The sequence below is a fragment of the Osmerus mordax genome, chromosome 4 (genome assembly GCF_038355195.1).
Source record: "Osmerus mordax isolate fOsmMor3 chromosome 4, fOsmMor3.pri, whole genome shotgun sequence".
NCBI classification, from domain to species: Eukaryota; Metazoa; Chordata; class Actinopteri; order Osmeriformes; family Osmeridae; genus Osmerus; species Osmerus mordax.
In genome coordinates this window covers 9,398,265-9,425,838 of record NC_090053.1, presented here as the reverse complement: position 1 = coordinate 9,425,838, position 27,574 = coordinate 9,398,265, and the positions used below count along the sequence as shown (strand labels likewise).

Sequence of the window (27,574 nt, the reverse complement as noted above, 5' to 3'; positions counted from 1 at the left end):
GAGGGAAAGCAGGGGCCGGCATGTGGCGGTAATAATCTCTGCAGGGGATCTCCATTGGATGCAGTCCCATCATTACGTTTGTGTTGAACACCGGCCCATTTAAATGTCAGCTTGATGGGCCGCTACGCCTGCCACTACCGCCACCGAGGAGGTAAATACCAGACCAATAGAACGAAGCGGGAGAGAGACTGTCTTGCCCCCCTTTACCAGCCCCCCCCCCCCCCCCATACCCATCTTTTGCTTGACAGAAGAAGAAAAAAACACTGATCTGATGAGCAGAAATTACCTTTTAATTACCCAATTCTTTAGACTCATATAATTGTTTTGGTCACACAACAAACGCAAGGCCTGTAATTTGAAAGCTATTTTCAAGGGAGTGAAATGAAAATAGGGGTAGATGAGAGAGGGAGCCGAATGGCTTAGCAAGGTTGGAGAGGAGACAAGTAGTGTATGCCTGTGTTGTTCCATGGAGGAACTCATTAGTTTGTGGGCCAGTATTTACAGTATATGTTTACAGCGTTGTATTTACAGCGTGCGTTTACAGCGTGTGTTTACAGCATTATATTTACAGTATGTGTTCTCTCATTGTGGACCTCCCAGATGTGTTGGTGGACCTAACAGAACCACCAAGCCACATCACAGCATGTTTGATAAGCCAGGCAGGCAGCAGACCCCACTCCTCTACATGGAGATGGGAAGTTAAGAGGACATGACACAACACACGACAGTCTGAGAAGTAGGAACGGTTGGTAGAAAAAACTAACAGTATGGAGTGTTTGTGTAATGAGTCATTTAGAGCCAGGAGTTATATAGGGCTGATCTAAACAAACACACACACAAAACATTGCCATAAATAAATTGGCTAGTGACTTAGCTTAGTCAAGGAGCCATTATAGCTCTTTTGACTTAAAGCCTTTTTTCTGTCAATGACATGTACATTATTATATTATGTACATTCCAGATATGTAATAAAAGGCGGAAGAAAGGTTAAGAGAAATTCATTAGGAGAAAATAATTGAACTTTTTTTTCAGGGATACTGCTTCTCTGTTTTCATGGAGTTATGTCTCCATCTAGTGGCACATAGGAGGATCAGCTGTCCCGATGTCCAGAAGCTGAGTTCATGTCGGCTACCAGTACCTTTTCTACAATGTCTTATATCGAAAGTTATATCATTAGACTGTAAACAGATGTGCTTTAAAATGGATTCTAGTTATACCTAATAGGTAGCCTACTTTTGATAGAAGATTAATTATTTATTCATCTTACAAATGTGGCAAACACACACGCATGCCTGGGCATCCACCGGAGAAAATTGTCTGATTTTATCCCATTTTGCTGTCCTCCTGTCCTTCCTCCCAAGAGTAAGCAGTTGGCTGTTGGCCAAGTGCACAAACAAAATCCACATAGAAATGTTACGCTACATTACCAACGGGTGGCAGCAGAGTACTGACCACATCTAGTCTGCCGGAAGTCTGGCAAAAAGAGAAGAAGAAGCATCGGAAGTTAAGAGTGCTACCCTAGTAGCTAGTGCTAACATTCAAGGTAGTTCACCACCAAGCATGTCCATCTTATTTGCAGTTTTATTTTCAAACATCGGCTTGCACAACGTTGGCATGAAGTCAGGATAAAATGTGTGGTGATGCAATTTTGAACTACTGTAACCTGCAGTCTTTACTTAACTCGAACGCTAATAGCTACAGTAACACCCAGTCTTCAATTTCCTTGCTGCTTCAGTCGTTTTTTTAGGTTAAGGTTTTTATTGTTACGTCTGGTTATACTAAAAATCAAAACACGGGACGAAGACAAACAAGTGAGTCAACAACGTGGACTAGCCAAATGTGCTTCTAGTGTTTGTTTTCTGGCTTACTCGCTGTCGACGGCATGCTGTTTTAAAAAGCTGGCGTGATACTGACTGAGCTAGCTACTAAACTTGCACCTGGCTGCATTGATGCCTGACATGAGCTAGTACTAGGTAGCGTCTCTTGCTCATATTCTTGCGCCATTCTGCCGCATACAACACAGCACTTCATGGTGAGCTGTACGCTGACAAGTTCTTAGTCATATAAATGGCATCTGCATGACCCTTAAATGTATAGGAGTGTGGATTCCAAAGGGAGAAGTTACCTCTAGCTGACTTTAATTTAAACGCTGACTACTGGCTAGCCAACTAACTTCTAACCGGGACAGTAACAGTAGATGCGTAGCATTTTGCTATCATACGTGTGGACACTTAGGGCAGAGGTGCAATCTTTCCCAATGCCTTAAAACAAATTTCCAGTCTGAAATCTAAATATGTATAGGTAGTCTACTGGTATCATATGTATACAGGTAGCTTTATTCGTCTCATTTACTTACCTTTCTGTAGGGAAGTTGAATTTTCACCAGTGGCCTACTTTTTAAAGGTGAATGTCTTACAATGGCACAATTTTATTTAAAGATGCACATGTTTAATGTGATCCTAAACAATTTGGTTACATTTTTAGGTTCATCATGGACGACCTTGCCCAAGCACTCTCATCCAGTTTCGCCATCTCCAAGGAACTGAACAGCACTGCCGCGCCCCATCCACGGTTAGCCCAGTACAAGAGCAAGTACAGCGTTCTAGAGCAGAGTGAACGACGACGACGCTTTTTAGAGCTGCAGAAAAAGTAAGTTGACCAATGGAACACCTGTGTTATGTGTACCTTGTTGATCAACCCGATAGCACAAATGCAGTGCAGAATATCTTGTCTCTCCTTGTCGTTTAAAGACGGCTCTAAACGTCTTTACCACTTCTCACCTTGTAGGAAAAGGTTTAATTATGTCAACCATGCCCGTCATCTTGCTGACGGCGACTGGACTGGAGCAGATGACGACACTGAAGAAATGGTGGAGACTAAGGAGGAGGATGAGAAGCAGGTTGAGGAAGATGTCCCAGAAATGGAGATTGAAAGGGTCAAGCTGCCTAAGCACTATGCCAACCAGGTTAGTCAAAAGCAACTCATTTACACTACTTGGCAATGATCGTTTGGTTGTGATAAGCAGTGATCAAAAACGTTAATACATTGAGTTGTGGGGTCTCTAGCTGTTTCTGTAAAGTAATTGGTTCTTTATTTGCTATTGTTGCACTGAACGGATGGCAGATTACTAAGTCTTCGTTAGTATTTCTCCTCCTAACTTAATGAACTGCATTGATCAAACAACAAATTGAAAAAATGGTTAATGTTCTTCAAAAACTGCCCTGACAGCCTTTTCATTAACACACACATTTTGCACAAGCTTTGCAGAGTTTATTTTCTAACTGCTCGCAACAGTTGTACAAGCTACTATATCAGCCTTCACAATGTAGTAAAATAAAATCAAAACCCCACAGCAAAAGTATGGAAGTCAATGCAATAGTTTGTTGCTTATCAGTGACAACATTCTGCCATGGTTCATATAGTAGATAAGAAGATACTAACAGAATTAACCTGTGATGATGACTACAATTTAGATTTTGAAGATTATTAAGAAGTAATGGTAATTAGGGTGATTATGAGGCAATAGTAATGGTGTAACCATAACATGCATAACATTCTCTTCCTGTAACAACAGCTCATGCTGTCTGAATGGCTTGTCGACGTACCAGTGGATCTGGACACTGATTGGCTCATGGTGGTCTGTCCAGTAGGGAAGAGATCTCTCATTGTCGCCTCAAAGGTAATTTAACCCGTGTGCTGCCTTCGGGTCACATGACCCAAAGGTTCATAACGAACCATTGTTGTGTTTACCCAATTTTACCCAATACAAAAACAAATAAAAATACTTTTCTTCTAACCTTTGCAATGTGGGGGGTCTGAGACAGCCCAACAGTTAAAAGAAAATGCTTCACTTTGTTTTTGTATGCGGTAAAGTTGTTGCAATACGACGGTGGGTCACAATGACTGATGGGTCAGAATGACCCGAAGATAACATAAGGGTTAATTTAAATATATATTTTTCAAATGGTTCTAATGTCAATAGAAATATTGCCAATGGATAGACAGACACTACACATTTGGTTTGGTTTATTTACTGTATTTGTGTAGAACAGTTTCAAGACGTTAATGCTGTCTTTCCACCTTTTTAAAGGGGTCTACTGCAGCGTACACTAAAAGTGGCTACTGTGTCACCCGCTTTCCATCTTTACTGCCTGGAGGGAACAGACATAATTCAGCCATGGGAAAAGGTACTGGTCCCAAAAAAATTATGCCCTCAAAACTTTTTAAAGGCTCACCAAAGCAACCAAATCAGTGTTAATTTCATCAACAAAAACTTCAGTGACAAACCATAACAAAACAGAAGACAAATTAAAAGTTGGCTGCCACAAAACGTGCTAGCCGAAACCTTTTGAATATGTGCTATTTAAATGAATACATTTCTTGTGTGCAGATTACACTATCTTGGACTGCATTTACAATGAGGTGGACAGAACCTACTACATACTTGATGTAATGTGTTGGAGGGGTCACCCAGTCTATGATTGCCCGGTAAGACGCTATGTTTATCGGAAATACTTTGTAAACCATAACCCAATATTGTTATGTATAGTATCTTTGGCAAAACAACTATTCTTTTTTTATTTTTTCATAATTTCCTCAATGTTAACCCCCCCCCCCCCCCCCATTTTTGTTCAATTTTCGATGTTTCTCCATCGAAAGACTGAGTTCAGATTCTTCTGGCTAAAGTCCAAAGTAGAAGAGACCAGCGGCCTCTCTGACATCAGCAAACGTAACCCTGTACGTGTTAACCTTGCACAGCATGTTATGTTGAATAATATGATGAATGCGTACATGTAAGGAGATAAATATTGTCACTTTAACATTAAACGTGTGTTGACTGGTTCCATAGTTTCGGTTTGTGAGTCTTCAAAGCATTGGCTGCTCACTGGAATCCATCCAACAATCACTGGTATCTGAGTACAGCTTTACTGTAAGTCACGTACAGCTTCATCAGTTTCAACAGAACTGTGAAAACCACTGATTATTTAGTTCTGGAGGATTGTGAAAACGTTTGTGATTCAAATGGTAAATGCTCCTCAACCCAAATCCCATATTTACCATTGGTTTAACTCCTTGCATCACTCGTGTTTAGGTGGATGGGCTCCTGTTCTACCATGGTCAGACCCACTACACACCTGGCAGCACCCCTCTGGTGGGATGGCTCCGGCCCTACATGGTGGCCGACATCCTGGGAATCGAAGTCTCCGATGGGCCCCTCACCACCAAGCCTGAATACGCAAGCCAACAGCTTCAGCAGATCCGTGAGCACAAGAAAACCTCGACTGAAGTCAGGCCAGGTGACCTAAATGGCCGCTATGAACTTGAGCACCTGTCCACTCCAATCCAGGAGAAAACAGACAGCAGTGCATGTTTAGCTGAAAGCCCAGAGACAGAGGCTTGCATGGAGAGGTGAGAGGCCAACATGGGGTGAGTTCAATGCTCACATCTTCTTCAATCTTTTATACTTGACTCATTATGCCAACAGGCTTTAAAATGCTTCTCATGAACTCCACTGGTTATGTTGGTACAGTATAAGTAAATTGCATTTCATTTAGTTACAGTTATGGATCCTCTATAAACTATAGTTACAGAAGCAAAGTAAGAGCAACTGAAAACTGGTTCTTGTGTAATCCACACCCCTAAACCGTAATTTCATATATAAACATAGTGGGTCCTGTAATTACCGTTTTACTACTGGTATTACTAATGATGTTAGTATTAAATGCACACTGCATTGTTAATGTTAATTATTCACCATATGAATAGATGCTTCTTAATGCTACACTCCTCCATATCTATATCCAACAACATAAATGTGAGCTTTTTGCTCAAACTTTCCCAGAATGCAGTTTATAAGAAACCATATCTCAATTAAACCATTCACAAAACCCTATTATACATTTTATTGATGGTAATTTGCAAATTGTGCACTTGGGTTTAAATATTAATCGACGCTAGACTTAATTCAGTGTTAAATGAAGGCAACATCGCGACAACGCAACTTCTACTCTCAGAATACAATGGTCACCTAAAGATGTCTGTTCAAACCTGATAGTTAATGGAAGTATATTTGATCTTTTATTGTACCTTCATCTTAAATGTTTGTATCGTTCACTGCTATTGGAGAGAGGTGTGCATGTGTTCTCTCCCCTCCTTTGTCCTGTGAGTGCCATGTCTTGGTTGCTACTGTTTTTAATTGACTGTTCCATTTTTCCAGGTAGATAGCAAGAAAGGCGTAAGAGTTCTTATAACTTTCACCATGACGGGGAAATAAAAACCGAAGTTGCCCCTCTTTTTGTTTTACACATGTTCTCAAGTGTAGACTGATATTTAACCACATTTTCTTCACAAAGTCTTTTAACATGTTGTATTGTGAATTAGACTTCAACACGTTATTTTTTTATTTATTCTGAAGTGTTGCTGTAGACATACTTTTGAGCAAGTAGAACAATGTATCATGTATATGATATCAACAATAACTGATTGCACCTAAAATGTGAGCGCCAAACCTCATTTGCTACCTGAATGAAGTAATGCCTTTTAAGTTGGTGAACTTTTTAGGACTAATGTTTTAAATGACTAGTCTCATGACCAGAGGGGTTTCCTCTTGTGTTTTTAAGACACATGTTTCAGATGTTTATGAATAAATATTTTACATGCTTTTTCTAATTGAAGCTGTTTTGTCATTTTTTCTGTATGAATTGAATTAAAATGGATGGATACATGTTTACATATCCAATTCCCACATGTTGCCCACAAACATCACCACCCTATTGCCAACTGCTAGTAATTGTTGATGGAAGAAAATACCCTTTCATACATAATTTCATATAAATTGTATCTAACAAAACCGTCAGGGATTTTATTATTCAATTTAAATTATTCTTATTTAGAGACCTTGGATTACACTCGGAAGACTGAATCTGCAAGGGGACCCCCTGCTTAAATTTAGATAGCCTAAACAAGTATAAGTATTCCTTTCGTAGGGTTATCTGCTAAAATGACATTGTTTGCACATGGCTAAACATTGCAACGTCCAGAATCCTAGACTTCACTGCTTATGTACTGCGTACACTCGACTCCTTATTCAAACTGAGTAACGTTGTTTTTGTAAGGCTCATATCTCATGCTCTCTGACATGTTTGTGAGCAGACAGATGTTTCTGCCAAATGAAGAACATCAATATCAGTTATGTGCATGATAAAGTTGGTTTCAAGTTAAAAGATAAACATTCAACGTACGTTTCACAATTGTTCTGTCTGACAACCTCCCCTTAGAACTGGGAAATCACTTAAAATGTATTCCGAATGTTTGTTCACGACTTTGTAGGCACTGTGTGCTACAGAATTTAGGACTGGAGTGCTTTTCACAATTTTATGAATGAAAGGCGTGTTGAGTTTCCCAAAATTGCCTCTAGGGGGTAGACCCACATTTCGAGTTTGTATCTATTTATTTCCCTGTATGTGGACGAAGATACCGCATTTTAATGGTGTTTTGTGAAAGACCCTCGACCAAAATATAAAGGAATATGTGTCAGTCCACCCCGATTTGGCAGAGAGACGAGCGACTTAGACCGTTCTGAGGCTTTTTTTCCCTACGGTTCTCCGTCATTACCACAGATGGCAAAGTAGTGAATGTTAGACGAAACGCATCTATGTTTCCCTTTAGGTAATACAAATGTCAAAAGGAAATGAATAGGCATTTGAACAGTAACATCACGTCCGGACCTTGTTTATCGCTATTTTGCCACTAAACTAGCACGCCATTACCCTCTGAAGGCAGAGGAACGAGAACGTCTTGGATAGATGCAGTCAGCAACTGCACGAGGAATAATAGCCGTCCTTGTTTAAGAAATATTTACAATAGCTTAACATCTCGCATTAACTGATACAGGTGACCAAAGCCAAGGACCTTCGGGAAGAATGGCAACCAGTCTGTCGACAGAGGAAGAACAGGTAAGCTAACACTGAATCATCCCTCTTCTTGCCTTTACAGGAGCTAGCGAGCTAACTATAAACGTAGAAATAAAGACATCATTCCATCCGGCGCTACATTGCCTTGCGTTTCCTACCCATCTCTCTAGCAAACCAATGTGGCGAAATTGTTGCGAAATTGTTTCTCACCCAACCCAGGCCTTTCTATAGTTATACTGGCCTATTGTACTATGACGTTTAAAGCAAAGAGAGAAGCTAGCTAGCTAGCTGAAAGTCAAAAACATTTACTGGTCAACGGAAATGTGCCTGAAATAGAAACACCATTGTAACTTTTCTGCAATGAAGATGATAGTACAGAGGCATTATTAGAAGTGTTAATGAATACAGCGTAAAAAAAAAACGTAGTTGAACACTGTAGGTATTATCACACTTAGAAAAGTAGGAAATATTTTAGGAAACGTTTTATTTATCCCGTTATGTCTTAGAAATACCAAATGGCAATCAATAGGCATTTGGATCATATTATCACGTCCGGACCATATTTTAGACCCTGCAGTTGTGGGTAATGACTAGTTACTAACATGCGAAATTAATAACTGCTATGGCTAACTGCAGATGCTCATGAAGACAAAGTTCACTTCTTGGGCAGGATTTAACATACCAAACTGTAACTACTTTGTTCAAGCGACCTGGTTAAGAGATTTTGAATGAGTCATTGTTTACAGTTATTTTTAGCTTGTTCCAATACACTTGAATCCTATTTGCATGTGACACAGGCATATGGAGCAAATAGATTTATCCGTGTTCTGTCCAATAACCCTGTTTCCAGCTTGTAGTGATGGATGTTAATTGTTGGCCTAATCCTTATCCCTATGATGTTACACAGTGAGACCGCAATAGTCTCTCACTACTTCAGTTCATCCCTGCATGGACCCATGGATAGTGAAGTGTGCCATATTGGGTAGTTAGATTCTTAGCCTTGCGTTGTCTGATGTACTAAGTTTGTGGATAGGTGCACTTTGGGCCAAACATCATGTTGGAATTTTACTCAAGGGCAGCTGTTAAAAGCATTTCCACTGGACTACAGCTATCCTGTGTGTGTGTGTCTGTGTGTCTATGAGATAGACAGAGAGAGAAAGAGAGAGAGAAAGAGAGAGAGAAGGAGAGAGAGAAGGAGAGAGAGAAGGAGACGGAGAGAGGGAAAAGAAATGGCATGGGAGAAACCTAGAGAGAAGGGGGGGGGGGGGTAGCCACCTCCCAGGAAGTGCTACAGGAAGGGAGAAAGTGGGGGATACTGAGAGTGACGCATTAGGCTTCCTGTTTAGTATTCACTTGTGCCAAGTTGGACTCGAAGGAATAGGGTCTCAGCAACAACCATTATACTGGGAAAATGTTTTTGGTGTTGAAGATCAGATATCTGGAATACTATAAAAGGATCTAGGCTATATCTCTTACGTATGATTAAATGTCCTTTTGTTATGTGGAACCAAAATACATAAATGAGGAACATGCAAAGAGAAGTGCTGTCATTTGAAAATAATTATTTAAAATTGATTGTTATAGTGCAGTACACATTGGTCATAAGGTTGTAATATGAAATCTTTGGCTGAATCTAGCAGACTACTTTCTCTTAAGTAACAAAGGCATACTTGAAATAAACAAAGATAAAATATATTTTCAGAATAGTTTGAGCCCCCTTTGTGAGGTGTTCTGAGATTGGGGGACTTATCCCTTCAGTGTTAATCCTCTGATCTTCTGGAAATGTGGAATGGAATGTGTTGTTTTCGCTGACTTGGCTTTTATCTTCAGTTTAAGAGACAAGGTGAATTTGAGAAAACTGTCTTGTTCCAACAAAGCAGCACAAACATATTTTCGTCTAATAATTACAAGAATGATTTAATATGATCTTAATTAAATAGATAATTGTTGTGTTAGGAATATGAAAGCCAAGGGATTAGCTAAATAAATACAAATTTGTTTTATTATGACATGACTTCTTGACATTTTGGATAGTGTTTAAATAAGGAACACATTCACAGTTTCTTATCAACATTAATTCAGACCAAGCTATGAAAAGTGTATGTTATGTTAATGCTTCGCCAAATTTGGCTGTTGCTATGCCAGAGCCAACCAACAGTACATAGGCCTATGCATTGGCCAGGTGGCTTGTGAAAGGCCTATTCGCATCATTGTGCCAAGTGCAAACCCAATACCTCTCTGCTCGTCCCCATCACCAGGTACAGGCCTAAACCGAAGCCGTGTTCCTCAGATCATGATTATGATCATGAAGTTAAACTACAGCATGATTTATTGAAAGCTATTGGAGCTGTCGGCTATTTCACATCATAATGAAAGGGTTTCATTATGGAATGTGAATTAAACAGGTGTTATCTGAAAAGCCATCTTCATCTCATGTCCAATAAACATTTACTTTCAGAAATAAACAGTCCTTCCACACCCCCAACACCATTTTAATGGACCTACGTGCAGTATACCTCTGCTGACGTCTGGATTAACTTCAATGCTCCATTATAACTGAGGCTGTGCCCGGTCCTCATCTCTTTAGTTTCACTTCCTCCATGAAATTGTATTATCATTTGGGTTTTTTAGGCTACTAAGCAGTTTCTGGAGGAAATTACCAAGTGGACCACTCAGCATGGAGTCTCCCCTCTGTCTTGGGACCTGGCTGTCAAGTTCCTCATGGCACGCAAGTTTGATGTCCTCCGAGCCATTGAGCTCTTCCATAATTACAGGGTGAGGTGCTTGCGCGTGTGTGTGTGTGTGCAAGGCATTTGTGTGTACTTGAGTACATGCAGTAAAATGTGTCAGAAGGCGTTGCTGATTTAGCTGGGGAAAATGCAGTTTTTGTTTTTACATTTGTGAGCAATTTATCTACTAACCTTGTTTAAAGACCCCATACTGTTTAGACCTGATGTCCTGCTTTATTCTAATGTCACTAGATCTTAAACACATCTCTTCTTGACACCCTAACTGCCATCTACGTGCCTCACTTCATCATCATGAATTGATTGTAAACTTACAGAAAGTTTTACCCAAACCTTTTCTTCTTTGCTGTTGGCACAAGTTTAAACAGTAGCTCCTTTTCCGTTGAAGTATTAGAAAATATCACGTATCAAAAACTAAAATTGAATCTTTTTCCCCTATACCTCTCCTTTTTCTATCATCTGAACTGACTTCATAATCAACAGGGCTTTTTCCATTTCTACAGTTTCCCCCTGAGTATTAGTGTCTAGGGTTTCTTGTTGAAAGTCTGCATGTAGACTTCAGGGATCAGCCTCATTGTGATGTATTGTCCCCAGGAGACACGACTGAAAGAAGGCATTGTCAGACTGCAGCCCCAGGAGGAACCCCTGCGCTCCGAGTTACTCAGTGGCAAATTCACAGTGCTGGTGAGTGAGTTTCTGTGTTACTACTGAGAACTGCACATAGCCAGCTCCAGACCTTGACCCTTGCCTCTTGTATTTCCACCTGCGACGGCAGCCAAATGGGACCTTGTGAGTTCTTGATCTGATACCCTCAGATCAGTATCCATAACTAACCTGTCTATCCCACATTTGGATCGATGGGGGAGGAGTACACTACAATGCAGTCATCAAAATCCAGTGATTCCTTTGTGGAATGAGCCCGTCCCTTTTCAAACAAAGCAGGTCTGGCCCAGAAATGAGACCGGTTATCTACAAACCATAAACCCCCAAAGTAAAATAAAACTGAGTTCCATTCTTCACAGGTAAAGGGCCCAGAGACTGTTAATCGATGGCACCTTATCTTTTGCGCCCTAGCCCTAATGCTAGCCAGCGCCCTGAGCTTAGCTTCTATGTCGGTAGCGCTGGTCCCAGTACCCTGTCGCCGGTGGTTCTACGCTTATGTGGTGGGTGGTGTTGTCGCCGATCACAAACGTCCGGGGAGTGACACTCTCCCAATGGGCGACTGGGAGAGCCGTAGAGGGGAGAGAAGCCATTTCTAGCCTCTGTAGGACACGGGGCCGTGAAAGGGGTCTGGATGGACGCAGCGCCGCCAAAGGACATGAACTAACCTGCCTAGGTGGTGATGCTGCCCAGTCACATCTAAAGTTACTAGCTTATTCCCTTTATCAAGCGACTGCCTCTTTAGCAGAGGCAACTCAATATATTGCATATAGGGCTGCGTGAGTCATTGTAGCCCCTGAGTAGCTTGGTAGTGCTGTGCAGTTATATGATACTTAATGTCAACTTAATGTCAACTAACCAAACATTGTCGATGGAATCCTATGCTGAGCTATGTCACTCCTGCTAAATGATTCATGATGATGATTCACTGATCAGTGCTGTTTTTGGTAAACATGAAGAGGATTCTGTCGTCACTGTAACTGCTGGCAGCCATTATTCACTTTAATTGGTGTATCTGTACTCCCAGAGTGTGCGAGACCCATCTGGTGCCTCCATAGCCCTGTACACTGCCAAGCTTCACCACCCCAATAAGACTGGCAACCACGTGGTCCTGCAAGCTCTCTTTTACATCCTGGACCGAGCAGTAGAGAGGTAGGTCCCGCAAGCGTCTTGGGTTTCTGGAGGACGTATTTAAACACATTTGTTTTGACGGGCATGTCAACATTTCAGTTTGTGGTATATGCAAGAAAAGCATACTTCTTCCGTTCTACAATTTATACAGTACTGTGCAAATAAATATTGTATTTTCAAAAAATTGCACTTTTATACTAAGATACATTTAAGACTCGATGTAAAACATCTTAGGTACTTAAGACTTTAAGCACAGTACTGTATTAAAATGTTTATAATGTCTTGTGCAGTGTTTTATTGATTGATTATGGTGTTATATATATATATATTTATTTATTTTTCCTCACATTTAGAATGGCAGTTGGAATACCTTAATTCTCTCTTGTGCTTTTAGCTTTGAGACTCAAAGAAATGGCCTAGTGTTCATTTACGACATGGCAGGATCAAACTACACCAACTTTGAGCTTGACCTCAGCAAGAAGATCCTCAATTTACTGAAGGTTGGAAACATGGAGCGGCATTTTGTAAATGAATGACGTGTTTGAGGGAACTTCGGGAAGTTAGTTTAGAAAGAATTTAACTTCATCTGTCTTTATGAAATCTGTGTTAAACGTTGATCATTCACCTAAAATGTATGTGAACAGTGAACAACATCTAAACCCCTTTGCTACACAGCCTTTTGGTGATTAGGGGGAGTGGGAGGACTGTAGGGAGTGCTGGTGATGTGTTTGGCCAGCCCTGTTTTCCACTATTTTGAGCACCACCACCTGCATCCAACCTACGCATGGGGAATGGAGAAAACAGGAGGAGAGAACCACAAGCTCGACTGAAGGGTTGTTGAGAGCGTCATGTGTTCTTGGGTCACACTTTGTGTTTCGTGTGGGCATGGGCAAAGACCAACTACAGCGGTGCACACCCAGCTAATCCAATGCTTAAGATCCCCTGTCGAGTTCTGTGCCAGGATCCCATTCATTTTTTAAATACAGCTTTACAAATGTGCAGTACTCTTCTGGTTGGTTTTGATTTACAATATAATTATTTTCTTGCAGTATTTTGTATCTTGGCTGTGCTTGTGAGTCATACATAGAGTAATGATCCAGTGAACTAAAACTGTGCTCGTTCTGTCCACCAGGGTGCCTTCCCTGCCAGGCTGAAGAAAGTGTTGATTGTGGGTGCCCCCGTGTGGTTCCGAGTGCCCTACAACCTTCTGAGTCTGCTGCTCAAGGACAAACTGAGGGAGAGGGTGCGTGGAGTGCAAGGTTCTCCACAAAGCTTATTCATATCCTGAGAAACACAAGCAGGTTTAGGATCCTAGGTTCCAAGGAGTCTTCCGTACCAGGTCACAACAAATGCACAATGTTTATTTGCCATTTCGTGTGGCTTTTGGAGTCTTTGCACCTTAACAGCAACCAAATCAAATTGCAGAATTGACAGGATTATTTTTTTAAATTGCATTTTGCAATTAATAATTTTGTTGATGCCAACCTGTGAGCTAAGCAAACCCCTAAAAACCTCATAGCCTTTTCTCTGGGCTGCTGTTGAATCCCAAAAAACAAACATTAAAAAAAGGCCATTAATTAGTCAAATAGTGTACATGATATTTGTACAGTACACCAATATAGCTAGAGTACTGTAATAGGTGTAATGGCTGTGTGCTGGAATAACATGGTTTGTGCATCAGTAAAGTTGGCTACTGGTCAAGTAAATTCCCTTTTCGGCTTCTCACACACCCTCACTTTCTAAAATGAGAACTATGCCTGTATTCTCCTCCAGGTTCAGATGGTAAAAATGTCTGATCTCCGCCAGTACCTCCCGAGGGACTGCCTCCCAGAGCACCTGGGGGGGCTGCTGCCTCTGGACGCCCCCGGCTGGAACCAGCAGCTTCTGGCCGGCCAGAACGGACACGTGGACCCCGTGGACGAGCTAGTTGGCATTCCTCTGGAGAAGTCGTCCGTTCACATTCCAGGGCCCGAGGCCATGAGTCTGGAGGATCTCCGGGCCCACCTGGGCAGGCTGCAGCGCCCGGGGGTCCACCACGAGTACGAGGAGCTCCGCATGGAAGCACCGTCCGGAACCTTCAACTGTGCCCTGTGAGTTGGCTCCATGACAACTGAAGTTCCAGCATATTTGGTTAATGATACATTTGTAAAAAAAAAAAAAGATGACCAAAGAAAATACATTGTAATTGTACAATTATGATTGAATGAAAGTATCTATTTTTAAGCTCCTTTCAATTCACATATTAATTGTCAGATTATTCTATTTTAAGGACAAGCGTACACCAGAATGCTTGAATATACGGTTTACTGTACCATACCCTTCTTTATTAAGTATTTGTCTTATTGGCCACAGAACTTCATACAACCAGGAGAGGAATCGTTATGGAGATGTCCTGTGTCTTGATCAAACGAGAGTTCGCCTTAAAGCCAGAAGAAATGAGGTTTGTTCCACTCAGAATCCCATCCACACAATCACACACATTCTGTATCGTTGGTTCTGTGCGTGCTTCAGAGTTTCCGTTTGTCCCACAGGGAGGGCCTAATCTCCTTCTCAGAGGCACTTTGGGAAAACCTCCCCTACTGGGGTTAAGGGAAATCAAACAGCTGACGGAAATAATCTTAGTTTAGACAATTGCCATTTATGGCTAATCGGAGGCTTTGAGGGGGCGAGCATGAAGTTGGATCGTGTGTAAACCATTTTAGTATTTGTTCTGATGATTGGAAACATGCATCTTTGTAGCGTCTTTGTAGCAGACGCCATGTATAAACATCATTCCAAAGGTACATTTTGTCAGTTGTCTTGTAACAAATGACAACGTGTTCCCACAGAGATCAGACTACATCAATGCCAGCTTCATGGATGGCTATAAACAGAAGAATGCATACATTGGCACTCAAGGTACAAGTAGCCCCCAGATCATGTTTAACTCATCTGTCTGCTACATTTATCATCTTGGTCAGTTGTGAGGAGTTTTCTTATATTGTACTTTGACAAATCATATTAAGATACATTTTTTATGTAACTTTTTATAAATGTACAGTATTGTATCTAATGTCAATTGTGTGCACTCAAAACCATACTTTAGGTCCCTTGGAAAAGACGTATGGTGATTTCTGGAGGATGGTTTGGGAGCAAAATGTGCTTGTTATCGTTATGACAACAAGGTAAATGCTTTTAAAGTATATATCTATAATATGAAAGGGTTAGATATACTATGAGCTTATATTGAAACATTTGAATTCACCAGCACAAATGACTTATGTTGAAATATTAACCCTGAAAAAGTTCAAGTTTAAAATAGGGGAGATTGCGTGTGTTTTTTTTTTTGTAAAAAATATAATCATTTGATTGGAATGTGGTAGTGTCAACACTTTTCATTGGACAATGTCCACATCACATATACAATAAAAGCAAACCTGTCCAATTGCTTTAGAGTTTGGTAAAGGCCGAACCTTTTTATTTGTGACCCTTTAGGCATCGTGTTTTTACTGTGATGTCTGTGGAAGTGTACAAACATTAGACATAGAAATGTACATACCGCGTTTACGTTTTGACGTGCATCTGCATATCCAACATATTGGAGCAATCAAGATCCACTAGTAAATATAAACAATGTGTATTAAAAGAAACACACAATCTACTATACCTCATTATGAACCAATTGTCATGAAATTGAGTTTGTTATAAACGAGAGAAATTGATTGAGAATTCATTGCCAGTAATAGAATTTAATTCCAATAAGTAACCAGTATCATGTGCAATTTCTCACGTTTATAACAAACCACATTTCTTCAAAATCAATTTGGAATTGAGAAAGTTACAGTGGCCTATCGGTATGTAGGAACACGCCCACCCTCTGTCCGTAGACATACGCAATCATGTAAAGCAGGCGTGGGGGCATGGTACCATACCATCAACACCATTGTCAATGCAATTGATTTGATGGTTCGTTTTGCAGGACAGACGAAGGTGGTCGAAGGAAGTGTGGCCAGTATTGGCCTATAGAGGAGGGTGGCCAGGAGGTCTACGCTCACATTGCTGTGGTCAACCAGAAAGTGGACAGCCACGCTCATTACAATCAGACCACTTTGGAATTACACAACACCGAGGTACAGACACTAGCCCCTTATGTCTGTCTCTAGCTCACCAAACAAAGAAAAAGCGTCACTGTCGACGGTTCAATTCACCAGCAAGTTTGCAGCCACCCCTGCATTGCGACAGCGTTAGCTCTGCACATTACCCTTTGTTTTAAGACTGCTTGTTTACTAACCGTTCTACTTCAAACCCAACTGACGTCACTCCTGTCCCATCAGACCTGTGAGGAAAGACGGGTGGACCACTTCCAGTACCTCAGCTGGCCGGACTATGGAGTTCCTTCTTCAGCTGTGACACTCATTGACTTCCTGTTGGCTGTGAAGCACCAGCAGAGCAGAGCAGTCAGGACCATGGGCGCTCAGTGGACGGGCCACCCTCTCGGGCCCCCCATGGTGGTCCACTGCAGTGCGGGCATCGGCAGGACAGGTGGGGGATTTATTCGAATTGTGGTCGTCGAATTGTGTTGGAAATGGCAGGTGAAGAGGCTGTTTGGGGGCGAGACCGGAACAGCACTCAAGCACCTCTAGTCCTCCTCTCACTCCCACAATCTGTGCCACCTATTCCGTAGCAAACTTTGCAAAAAATCTCCGCACCTGAGATGTAAAGCATCAAATCTGTAGTATAGCTTTTTGATGGCTAAAGAGCCAACAGAATCGCACCTTATGTCTAATAAGCAATACAATAAAGCACATTAAATCCTGAATCTGAATTTCATATTGGAAGGTCTTGGACAACACCCACAACACCTTATTATGAGCATATTCATATTTCCACCTTTTAAAACTACCCTTATCTGTCCCTTTCCAGGTACATTCTGTGCTCTGGACATTTGTCTGTCCCAGCTACAGGACGTGGGCACTCTGAATGTGAGGCAGACTGTCCGGCTCATGAGAACACAAAGAGCCTTCAGTATCCAGACTCCAGACCAGTACTTCTTCTGCCACAATGCCATTCTGGAACACGCCCAGAGGCACGGCTTGTTTTCAGCCAACAATTGAGGCCCTGAACCTCTCGCATCGTTTCCTAACCAATCAATGTGAGCAGACGAGGCTTCCAGGACCAACTCATTTCTCCCTCCCCCCCCCCCTTCCTTGATATCCCTTCTGGGTGGAGACGGAGCTGTGACAAGATCAATGTTAGATCAACGTGTTTGCAGATCTTTGCCATGTTAGCATCAGTTCCATATACTGTGTGATGGCAGTTCTCAATGTTAAGGTTCATTTATTGTTTCCTAGATTGTAGTTAGCGTTGTGACACACTGCTCAGTAATCGCATTGTGCAGTGTGGTATAGGTGTGTGGCAGTTACTGATATGAACTGTATGCAAAATCCTCCAAGAGTCTTTCTGTCCCTATAAATATGGACTAAGCAGAGATGTTGGGCAGGGGGAAGTGAACTCCATTTTGAAGGACTTACAAGCATCCCCAGCATGTTAACCAGTGCATTGTGCTTGAAGACAATGGCTGGGGTTGAGTAGCTTGTCATTTAAACATACATTGTAATAAGGATGTGTGGTTGTTGCAATACAAGCTTGTAACACGTTTCAAGTTTTCACCAAAATCGAAAGAAATTCCATCCAGCTGTATATACAAAGGTCTGTTGTGACCTTTCGACACATGGGTCACAATAAAAGACAATAGTTCAAATATAAAGATGATGAAGTTATATAAGAGTGTTATGGTCACTATACTAGACCCTAAACTGGAAATCAGACTGTTTTTTTCAGGCTGGTGTTGTGATGACACATTGAAACAGCCTGACCTGTTGTCTCAAGAGGCCAGAGGCTGGACACCAGGGCCCCGGCCGTGTCCCACAGAGCAGGGGACACGGAACAGATGGAATACCAGCTAGCCTTGGGATTCATACTGAACAAAGCATACTCATGCGTGTAGAGTAACTCATAACCTGCCGTCTGTGTGTTAAAACCATATTTAATGTTCATTTTATTATGTATATGCAGAAAAGTCATGGTCATTTAGATTGTTGGTCATGTAAATGAGGTTTCAAATCATGTAAATCCATTGGTCAAATGAGATGGGAAACCTGAATAAGCTTCTGTTCTGCCAATGAAATATGGGACCAATATATTCCATGCCGAGGTTATTTTTAGTTCAGCTTAGTATGGCGGTGTTTGCTGAGACTAACTATTGAAGCTGGTAGATGGACAAAATCGAAGTGAATTGTAAAACAAAATATATAATAATAATAACTTTTTTTGATCTTAACAGTTAACATGTCAATAGGGATTTCAACCTGTGTATTTAATTGTACTGAAACAAGCTTTAGTGTAAAACCTGAAGATTGTGACAAGAAAATTGTGTCACACTGCTTGAGTCCAAAACATACCAATCAGGCAGTCCCTGACCACACATCAATATAATATATACAGTATATATATATATATATATATATACTGTATATGACATCATTATAAAGATACATTACCCTATCTTGTTCACACTGAAACCAGACGGCAAGTGATGGTTTCACTTTTCTTGTCAGAGTCTCGCTATTTCTCCTAGCACACTGTAATTGTGGGTAAATGCTTAAATAACAAAATTAACAAGATATTTAGTAACTTCAAATTTACTTTGTTTGTATGTGTTAAAGACTGAAGAATAATTGTCACATAAACATTAGTTTATCAGATTATACATCTGTCCAAATTGTCTTTCTGTATCTTTAGAATTCAGTTCTCTGCCTGTGAATCATTCGGTTAAATGTAAAAGTATGTGGATACATGCTCAGTATACGGCCACTTGCTTGTTGAACCTCCATCTAAAATCATGGACAATATATTGAAGCTCCTCCCCACTTCAGTAATTAACTCCACACTTTTTTAATTGTACTTTTACATGATAAGGGATTTGCTTACATTCATACACAATGAATCTGTGCAAAAACGTGAATGAATGAATGAATCTGTGACTTGCCGAGCTGGTTCCAGTGTGACAAATGGTTGGAGCTTTTTAATGTATTTCTAATGGAAACAAATCCTGAATTGTTGTTACAGCATTTTAGTAGAAACCCTTCCCCAAAAAGTGGACGCAGTTATAGAAGCCAAATGGATACCAACTCCTTATTAATGACCAAGATTTTGGAATGGGACGTTCAACCAGAAGGTGTTAAATACTGAGCAGACTGCAAACCTTTGGCCATATAGTGTACATGTTTAATGACACACCTGTATTTTTGTCATCTATGTGGATATGAACATCCCTTAGTATGTACTGTATATGTGACATTTGCTAATTTAGTCCTCTAGCATATGTTACGAAGTAATGTACGTTAATTCTCAGTGATTATTTTGAAACGTGGTTGTAGTACATTCATTTTAAAGTCTTGGTAGTGAATGACATCAAATGTGGTGCAGCTGGTTACCAGTCCAATACAACATTGATTTGCTGAAATATGCTGATCCAATTGCAACAGCTTTTCCCTTTATGCCTTCAGAGATTACATCATGTGGGAAATTTCAAGCAAGTGACTTGTGGCTAACATGATTGCTGTGAATTTTACTTCTACGGTTATCTAATGAATGTTTTGATACTGATTCCAACAATTGTCATAATAATGACTTAGTGTTGTCATTCCCATTACTGTACAGCGCCAGTACATAGAACATGTCATGTTTTCAGTTGTTGGGTTGAAGTGGGTTCTTTGCTACTGAATTCATATTGAATTTGCTTGTAGTGAAGCAGGTTATGTTTGCTATCTTCATGCACTCAATAATTGTAAGATTATCACTCTTAATTATGGACACATAGTCTGACCAATAGTATTTTTTCTATTGTATTCAACTATTTTTTCAAGTAAACATTCTATTTGCAGTAGAACAAGTATGATTACAAGGAAATCACTTAAGTATGCTATATTAAATGCCAATGTGTACAACATCTGTGTTGCTTATGGTATTTTTTCTAAACTGATTCTTTATTGACATTTGTTTTTAGAACAACGTGGTGGTTCTACAGTTTTCTCCCCAGCCCCGTTTGACAAAAATGAATCATTCAGACAGTGAGTCAGCGATAGTAGGCCTAATGTCGGCGTATGAAAGCAGACAGGTGGGAAGTGTAAATGCCACAGAATATCTGTCAATAGATAACGATTTCTGTTGACTTCGGTTCCCTGTGTAGCGCCCACACTTCGACCCAACATATTCATCCTTGGAATGGGTGGACGTTCATGACGGTTGTGGAGAATCCTCACACAGGGGGAAGAAGCTATCACGCTCCGCCATCTGCCTCAACAGTCTACGGCGAAGCAGATGACAGCTGGGATGGGTCTATCCGATGGTGAACGGGACTCCTCCCATTGGCTTTGCGACGTCGTGTTGAGATCGATAATGACCAGTAGCGCTGTTCTTTTGTGCTGACCTGAGAGCCTTATCTATAGGACTGAGCCCTAGTCCATCAGTCTGTTGTATTTGAGAGCAGTAGTCATATGCAACTTATTCCTCTTACTGCGCCTAATCCATTAGTTCATTACTTTAACTGACTACAGGAACAACCCTGGTGTCAGCAAAATGTGTAGGGGACAGACACACATTAGCAAAGTATTTAATCAAAATGTATAAAGTTAGAAAAGAGCTTAGCACTAAGGAATGATTTAAGAGTATTTAATTGTGTCGCTATTGTTCTCAATTTCACTGAGAATGATAATTCTTGTTTATTACAGAGTTTAACAGTTTTATTGTTAATTAAAAATGACAGTAAGCTAATAAATATTGCAATATGTGAAATATGACAGTGCTGTAAATAGTGTAAGCCTATACTTGCACAATACATTGCACCCACTTAATGGGCCTTTTGCTGCTGTTGGTGAGCTCACTCAGTGCAGATTAAAATGATTAAAAAATCAAGTGGACAGACACCCATGTGAATTTGAATGTTGTCATATGCACCTTCTTTACAAGGTGAAAGAGATAATGTAGCCACACAAACACGATGAAGACATAAAATACACGGTGTAACTCAAATGTAAACTACACAGTGTCCCCTCAAATTGAACTCTTGTTCTGGAGTCAGTCAGTCAGCCATGCAGGGACCCTCCTGGCCTGTAGGGGACGATAGCAAAGTTCCTGGGGGACAGACTGACTGCGCTCTTCCCAGGGCTGTGGAGGGAAGACCGGGCGGCTCCTGGAGACAGGATCACTGGTCACAGTCCCTCAAAGTTTCTGTTGGAGGCAAAAGGTAAAGTCAGGGAAAGTAGATCCATCTGGTCTGGTCTTATGGTAAGAGGACCAGCAGGTCATGTACGGTAGGTCTCTCGGATCATTCTCCTATCAAATGTGATAGGCCAGGTGAGGTATCTGGTAGGTCTTTCTGATAGGTCAGGTTCGATAGGTCTCGCTGGTAGGTCAGGTATGGTCAGGCAGATATGGGTAGGTCTCGCTGGTAGGTCAGGTATGGTCAGGTAGATATGGGTAAGTCTCGCTGGTAGGTCAGGTATGGTCAGGCAGATATGGGTAAGTCTCGCTGGTAGGTCAGGCATGGTAAGTCTCGCTGGTACGCCGGTCTCTAATGTGAGAAGCCATACCTGCTGTCCCAGAGCCTGCAGGGAGCGGAACTCGATCTGCTCCCTCTTCTCCCTGATCCAGTCGGGCTCATCTGGGATCATGAAGGCCAGAACCATCTTGATCAGGATCAGTATGTGCTGTAGACCACAAACACACACACAGGCCCAATCACACAAACATAGAGAAAAGCATACACGAGGTTCAGGTGGCTGATTGGAGACACAGCTGCCTAACTGGGCATGCTGTGGGCCTACTACATCAACAGTCTCGCTAGTGTTGGGTGTGAGAGATGAATGGAGCATACCTCGACCAGGATGGCAACCAGCATGATGTTCCTGCCGGAGATTCCTTCCTCCAGGCAGAACTCCCGTATCCGTGGAGACAGCAGTAGCAGCCAGCAGTTAGACATGACGGATACAAAGCTCAGGATTTCGAATGCTGTCTGAGACACACACACACACACAGATTCATAAACATGCACAAACACACACAGAGACATATTATTCCAGATCGGGAGGTATGGACACCAATAAAGACCTCCACTAGCCAGACACTAATGAGAACTGATGAGAAAAGTTCCTCATCCATCAATCGTCTCATCCATCCATCCGTTATTCCATCCTTACACCTCATCTCTTCATCCATCCATCACATCATTGTCCATCACATCATCCATCTGTGCGCATTGTCTACACAGTATATTAGGCAGCATCCTGACCTGCCACACGCCCATGCTGGCCACAGGGGCACAGAAAGGCTTCCGGAAAAGCTTGCAGATCTTGTAGGCGTCGCCGCGGATCTCCGTCACGTTGTTCAGGAGCAGGAGCACGGGGGTGAGCGGGTACACGCAGGAGAAAAGACTCAAATACCCAAACTGCACCAGCAGCTCTATGTACTCTGAAAACAGGCCCTGGGAGAAAGAGGAGGAAGCACAGAGAAGGAGGTGCCTCGGTCAGCCAGCTACGTTACTTCATACTACAGATATCTCTGTTCAGGGGTTCAGGTTGGGGGCACTTTTTCTACTGGCATTGCATGACGGTGTGTGCGAAAGGCCGGCGTCTGCTGGGACTGACGGGGAAGGGCGGCAGGCTCCTCTGGGCGCGTATCTTGTCCTCCTCCGAGTCGTCCTCCAGTTGGGGGCGCTGTGGGGCACGGAGGAAACGGTCGACCAGCCAGGGCACCACCAGCTCTGTGCACTGGTTCACCAGCTGGGTCACTATCAACAGGGAGGACAGCCTCTACGCGTTCACATACATACACACAAGCACATACACACACACATATGTGCACACATACACACACACACACACACACACACACAGGGTATTAGAGAGATATACACAGAGAGATACTCTGAAGGAGTATCCAAGGGGTCTACCTACCTTGCGCAGCAGTGGCAGGTCCTGTTTGTAGAAAGCGATGTGGAACAGCACGGCAAAGTAGTTAAAGAAACTGAACTGTAAAAGGGGGTGGGGGGGTAATGATTTAAATAGGAATGAATATGTTATCGTGCATCACCTGGTCGTATTCAAAACCACGTTAATTGCGTTCCTCTCCAACTCTGACGTGAGAAAATAGGAGAGGGGAGGAGGAGGATCACTGACCATCAGAACTTTGGAGGTGTGGTGATTCTGGAAGGATGACTCCTCCCTGTGGTTCTCTAGCAGGTTAGAACAGAGATACATCAGTGATCATGTGGTGTCTTTACGACACATGGATGATCATAACAAATATCCATTCTTAACAAATGTTTTGCAATTAGTTATGATTATCTCTGTGATCTTTGACTTTACTATCAACCTCACCGCCCTCCATCCCTTTATATCCACCCTCCCTCTACTCGCATCCTTTACTCCCCCTCCGCCCGCCCTCCTTCTACCTCCATAATTCTACCTTAACAGACCCTCTCCATCCCTCCCTCTTTCTCCATCCCATCCTCCTTTTCTATCCTTCTCCCTCTCCATCTTCCTCCCTTCCTCCCACCCTCCTTCCTCTCTCACCCCATTCCGTCAGTTTGAGGGCCACTCGGCCGTAAAGCGTGCTGAGCATGTTGGTGTAGACGATGTGCAGCATGGAGGGCAGGTACAGCAGGGCTCCAGACAGCAGGGACCCCCAGTCCTGGTGCAGCTGCTTCGCCAGCGTCTCCCCCTGGTAGAACCCCGCCATGCCCATCAGCACCAGCCCCAGGAACAGCACCACCACGGGAAGGGACACCAGCCCCACCCGCATCTGCCGACGCCACTCCGGAAAGAGGGGCTCCACCCGCTTCGTCACCGGATTCACCCCCAGGGTTCCCTGGAAGCCGGGGCGTGGCTCGGCGAAGCGCTCCGCCAGGCTCAACACGCCCCAGCAGTGGGAGAGGGCGGAGCTCCGTCTCTTCCACAGCTCCATGAAGATGGTGGACCACACCATGCTGAAGACGGCCTGCACCATGTAGCCACTCATAGCCAGCCCCGCCTCCTCCTCCTCCTCCGCCGCCGGCTGAGGGGACTTGGCCGAGTACGTCGCCCCGCCCCCAGGAAGGAACAGCATCACGGCCACGCCCACGAGCGCGGGGGGAACCAGAGCCCAGGTGTAGAAGTCCAGGAAGCTGAAGTAGAAACCCACGCTGCCGCCGAAATACGCCTGGATGGCGTCTGTGCCGGGAGAGAGGCTTTAGGGAAGGTTGTGCCTTTGTTGTGCGGTTGTGTCTACTTTCATGTGTGTGTGCCCTTCCTTACCTAGGGGCTGACCCCACACCTGTGTACCAGAGTACCAGGATTTTCCCAGCTGGTCTAAGGTCTGCTGGTGGTGGATGGGCACGATGTCCAGGATCACTCCTGCCTTCTGCAGCTTCTGACCTACACAGCACCACCACGGCGCGGAGGCGGGAGAGACAGGCCGAGAGAGACCACGAGAGAGAAACATGAAGAGAGATGCCATGTAGGTCGCAAAGACCACGAGAACACTTCCACCCACACCATGGAATAGCCGGCTTTTCGGTGGACTCAGAGGACCCTGGTTCAGGCCCTGGAGTGAGGGAGTGAAGGAGTGAAGGAGTGAAGGAGTGAGGAAGGTGGCCATGCTGACGCAGAGAGACACTCACAGATGTTCTGGCGGGACCTCAGCTGGCCCCGGTCGTCAGGCAGCCCAGGGATGATCAGGTCCTTCCGGGCCCTCAGAGAGTCCAGCTCATACTTGATGATGTACTGACGCTCCGCCAGTGTGAGGAACGCCTGCATGTCATCTACAGACAGAGACGGATGAAGAGAGAGAGAGAGAGAGAGAGAGAGAGAGAGAGAGAGAGAGAGAGAGAGAGAGAGAGAAAGAGAGAGAAAGAGAGAGAGAGAGAGAGAGAGAGAGAGAGAGAGAGAGAGAGAGAGAGAGAGAGAGGGAAGATGGATGGGTAGATGGGTAGATGGATAGATAGATGCTGTGTGAGATCTATACATTGTATATAAAATGTATTCTGTGCTGTGGAGTGGTAAAATACTTGAATCTGTCTCTTAAATCCAAGTCATGTTTGGTTTAAAGTGTAGGCCTAATCTCACCAGTGTTTTTGAAGCTCTTCCTGTCGTGGTAGGAGAAGGCAGTCATCTCCCCGTCACTGTAGGGCTTACAAAGTCCCAGCTCCTCCGTGGCCCTGAGGAGACTGCAGCGAGGGGCTGACAGCACGATCACCTCCCCGTCCTCGTCCTCCCCTGGGTGGGCCAGCAGCTGAGCTCCTGGGGGTGGAAGTGGAGGAAGTGGGAGGGATGGAGGATGGTGAAGGGGCAGGACGAAGGGTTCAAGGTGAACGGATGGGGGTGGAAGTGGAGGAGTGGGGGTGAAGGTCGGGGGGGGGGGGTGGTGTAGTTATAATGAAGGTTAAGGGATGAAAGGGTGGAGGGATAGAGGTAGTGGAAAGGAGGTGGGATGGGAGGGGGAGGTGGAGTGAGGATCAACTCAAGCCACTGCATACACTGATCCTGTTCAGTCAGCCAGAGGGTTCAACCCCTGCTATCCCTGGTGATCCCTCGTTGACCTCTCACCTCCATCCTTATTGGAGGCCTCTATCCGGGAGATGAACCATCGCTTGGTGTCTGGATGGACCTCCTCTCTCAGTTGGATCAGAACCAGAGGCTCCACCCTGTCCGACAGGCAGCAGGGACATCTGACCTTGGACCACGCCCCCGGGTCCAACACTGCCGCTCCCACCTTCTTCCTCCCCACCCCGTCATCACCATCGACGTCCCCTGGCGTTGTCATAGCAACCTGCATGTGGAGAGGTGATACTGTGACGGTCAGTATACTGCACTAGAAGTGTATGTTTTCGAACCCCCTGCAAATACACAAACACACACACACCGCATACACACCTTACACACAGAAGTTTTGCCCAACAGCCTTCCAGGAAGTTCAGCAACAGGCTGTTCCTCAGGAACATGAGAAAGCTTGAGGAGGACAGTGATAACCCTTCTTCAGCTCTGACAGGACAGCACACATTTACATGATGGCTGTCTAATCTCTCTCACACACACGCAAGAACATTTATTTGCATGTGACGCGGAGTTATGACAACCAGAATCACTAAAGCACCAGTATGGGTCTAAAGTTCATCTATTCTGTTAGATATTACACGTACATGCTATGTGAATAGCAACAGGCTGGGACACACAGGTAAAGAGGGAGACAGGCAGATAGGGAGACAGGGAGAGAGGAGAGAGGAGAGAGGGAGAGAGTGAGACAGGGAAAGAGGAGAGAGGAGAGAGGGAGAGAGAGACAGGGAGATAGGATAGAGGAGAGAGGTAGAGAGTGAGACAGGGAGAGAGGAGAGAGGAGAGAGGGAGAGAGGGAGAGAGGAGAGAGGAGAGAGGGAGACAGGCAGAAAGGGAGACACACAGAGAGAGTGAAACAGACTAAGACCAGTCGTGTGTTTCACCACCAATGCCATAAACACAGTGCGGATACTAGAGAACAGAACAGAGTGTTAGATGCAGAAAAATAACAGGACAGGAAGGAAGAACAGAGGTGTGAAACACGAGCGCACAGACCACTGGCTTACATCGATAGGCTGCAGAGAGAAATGTGTTTGTCTCCACTTCCTGGAACTGAACTGCAGCACAACAAGATACCAGCTACATACGGGTCTCAGAGGGACAATTTACAAAGAGAGAGAGAGATACAGAGACAGGGAACAAGAGAGAGAGACCTGGACGTCTGCTGATTCTGCAACTATTCCAGCCTCCACACACAGAAACACAGTTGTTATGAAGCCAATGTGACGATGCTGTAGATAGCCATGGTGTCACATAAGCCAACACAAACACAGTAACACAAACACACTTACACGCTCCGCGTCTGTGTCCTGTGGATGCAGAACTGTGCTGGGAGGAATGCAGTTAAACTTCTCCCTGGCCCAGAGGGTGTGGGCGACTTGGTTTCCTATTCCTTTCAGGGGCGTCCCAACCACTGCAGACCTGGGTCCTAAAGCCTGTCAGGCAAATGTCACCACACCCTTTTGGAAAAACAAGTTCTACGCAGTACTTGACA

At 43.5% G+C, this 27,574-nt stretch overlaps 3 protein-coding genes across 7 annotated transcripts; 2 read left to right on the top strand and 1 right to left on the bottom strand.

The window, feature by feature from the left end:
* Window positions 1–1,496: 1,496 nt before the first annotated feature.
* On the top strand, window positions 1,497–6,669 carry snupn (snurportin 1). Of its 4 annotated transcripts, none has more exons than XM_067234839.1 (10): window positions 1,497–1,811; window positions 2,485–2,649; window positions 2,788–2,965; window positions 3,575–3,679; window positions 4,091–4,187; window positions 4,391–4,488; window positions 4,660–4,737; window positions 4,850–4,930; window positions 5,093–5,409; window positions 6,218–6,669. In XM_067234839.1, exons 2-10 carry the CDS (start codon window positions 2,492–2,494, stop codon window positions 6,219–6,221), a joined length of 1,116 nt encoding a protein of 371 aa, XP_067090940.1. In that variant the 5' UTR covers window positions 1,497–1,811; window positions 2,485–2,491; the 3' UTR covers window positions 6,222–6,669. The 4 variants fall into 4 exon arrangements, with proteins under 4 accessions (XP_067090940.1, XP_067090939.1, XP_067090938.1 ...); XM_067234838.1 differs by having other exon boundaries at window positions 5,093–5,427; XM_067234836.1 differs by adding an exon at window positions 2,367–2,403 and having other exon boundaries at window positions 1,531–1,811; window positions 5,093–6,669.
* Window positions 6,670–7,571: 902 nt separating this feature from the next.
* Window positions 7,572–20,439, top strand: ptpn9a (protein tyrosine phosphatase non-receptor type 9a). Its single transcript, XM_067235102.1, has 13 exons — window positions 7,572–7,955; window positions 10,545–10,688; window positions 11,255–11,344; window positions 12,348–12,472; window positions 12,846–12,951; window positions 13,584–13,694; window positions 14,225–14,541; window positions 14,804–14,891; window positions 15,280–15,349; window positions 15,537–15,615; window positions 16,410–16,560; window positions 16,765–16,972; window positions 17,354–20,439. Exons 1-13 carry the CDS (start codon window positions 7,923–7,925, stop codon window positions 17,542–17,544), a joined length of 1,713 nt encoding a protein of 570 aa, XP_067091203.1. The 5' UTR covers window positions 7,572–7,922; the 3' UTR covers window positions 17,545–20,439.
* A 1,128-nt stretch (window positions 20,440–21,567) lies between these two features.
* On the bottom strand, window positions 21,568–27,471 carry ano10b (anoctamin 10b). Of its 2 annotated transcripts, XM_067235523.1 has the most exons (14): window positions 27,087–27,350; window positions 26,401–26,475; window positions 26,074–26,296; window positions 25,594–25,767; window positions 25,149–25,289; window positions 24,784–24,903; window positions 24,064–24,699; window positions 23,668–23,723; window positions 23,446–23,520; window positions 23,137–23,301; window positions 22,782–22,973; window positions 22,368–22,505; window positions 22,084–22,200; window positions 21,568–21,721 (listed from the first exon to the last, which is right to left on the bottom strand). In XM_067235523.1, exons 3-14 carry the CDS (start codon window positions 26,288–26,290, stop codon window positions 21,713–21,715), a joined length of 2,040 nt encoding a protein of 679 aa, XP_067091624.1. In that variant the 5' UTR covers window positions 26,291–26,296; window positions 26,401–26,475; window positions 27,087–27,350; the 3' UTR covers window positions 21,568–21,712. The 2 variants fall into 2 exon arrangements, with proteins under 2 accessions (XP_067091624.1, XP_067091625.1); XM_067235524.1 differs by lacking the exons at window positions 26,401–26,475; window positions 27,087–27,350 and adding an exon at window positions 27,372–27,471.
* Window positions 27,472–27,574: the final 103 nt, after the last annotated feature.

Excerpts from the sequence above, each read along its gene's own strand:
- ptpn9a (XM_067235102.1), top strand. The coding sequence starts at position 7,923 with ATGGCAACCAGTCTGTCGACAGAGGAAGAACAG. Across the intron at positions 11,345-12,347 it reads GTGGCAAATTCACAGTGCTG|AGTGTGCGAGACCCATCTGG; the intron begins GTGAGTGAGTTT and ends CTGTACTCCCAG. Across the intron at positions 15,350-15,536 it reads TGCATACATTGGCACTCAAG|GTCCCTTGGAAAAGACGTAT; the intron begins GTACAAGTAGCC and ends ACCATACTTTAG.
- snupn (XM_067234839.1), top strand. The coding sequence starts at position 2,492 with ATGGACGACCTTGCCCAAGCACTCTCATCCAGTTTCGCCATCTCCAAG. Across the intron at positions 2,650-2,787 it reads TTTTTAGAGCTGCAGAAAAA|GAAAAGGTTTAATTATGTCA; the intron begins GTAAGTTGACCA and ends CTCACCTTGTAG. Across the intron at positions 4,738-4,849 it reads ACATCAGCAAACGTAACCCT|TTTCGGTTTGTGAGTCTTCA; the intron begins GTACGTGTTAAC and ends CTGGTTCCATAG.
- ano10b (XM_067235524.1), bottom strand. The coding sequence starts at position 26,290 with ATGACAACGCCAGGGGACGTCGATGGTGATGACGGGGTGGGGAGGAAG. Across the intron at positions 25,290-25,593 it reads GAAGAGCTTCAAAAACACTG|ATGACATGCAGGCGTTCCTC; the intron begins GTGAGATTAGGC and ends CTCTGTCTGTAG. Across the intron at positions 24,904-25,148 it reads GAGGTCCCGCCAGAACATCT|GTCAGAAGCTGCAGAAGGCA; the intron begins GTGAGTGTCTCT and ends GGTGCTGTGTAG.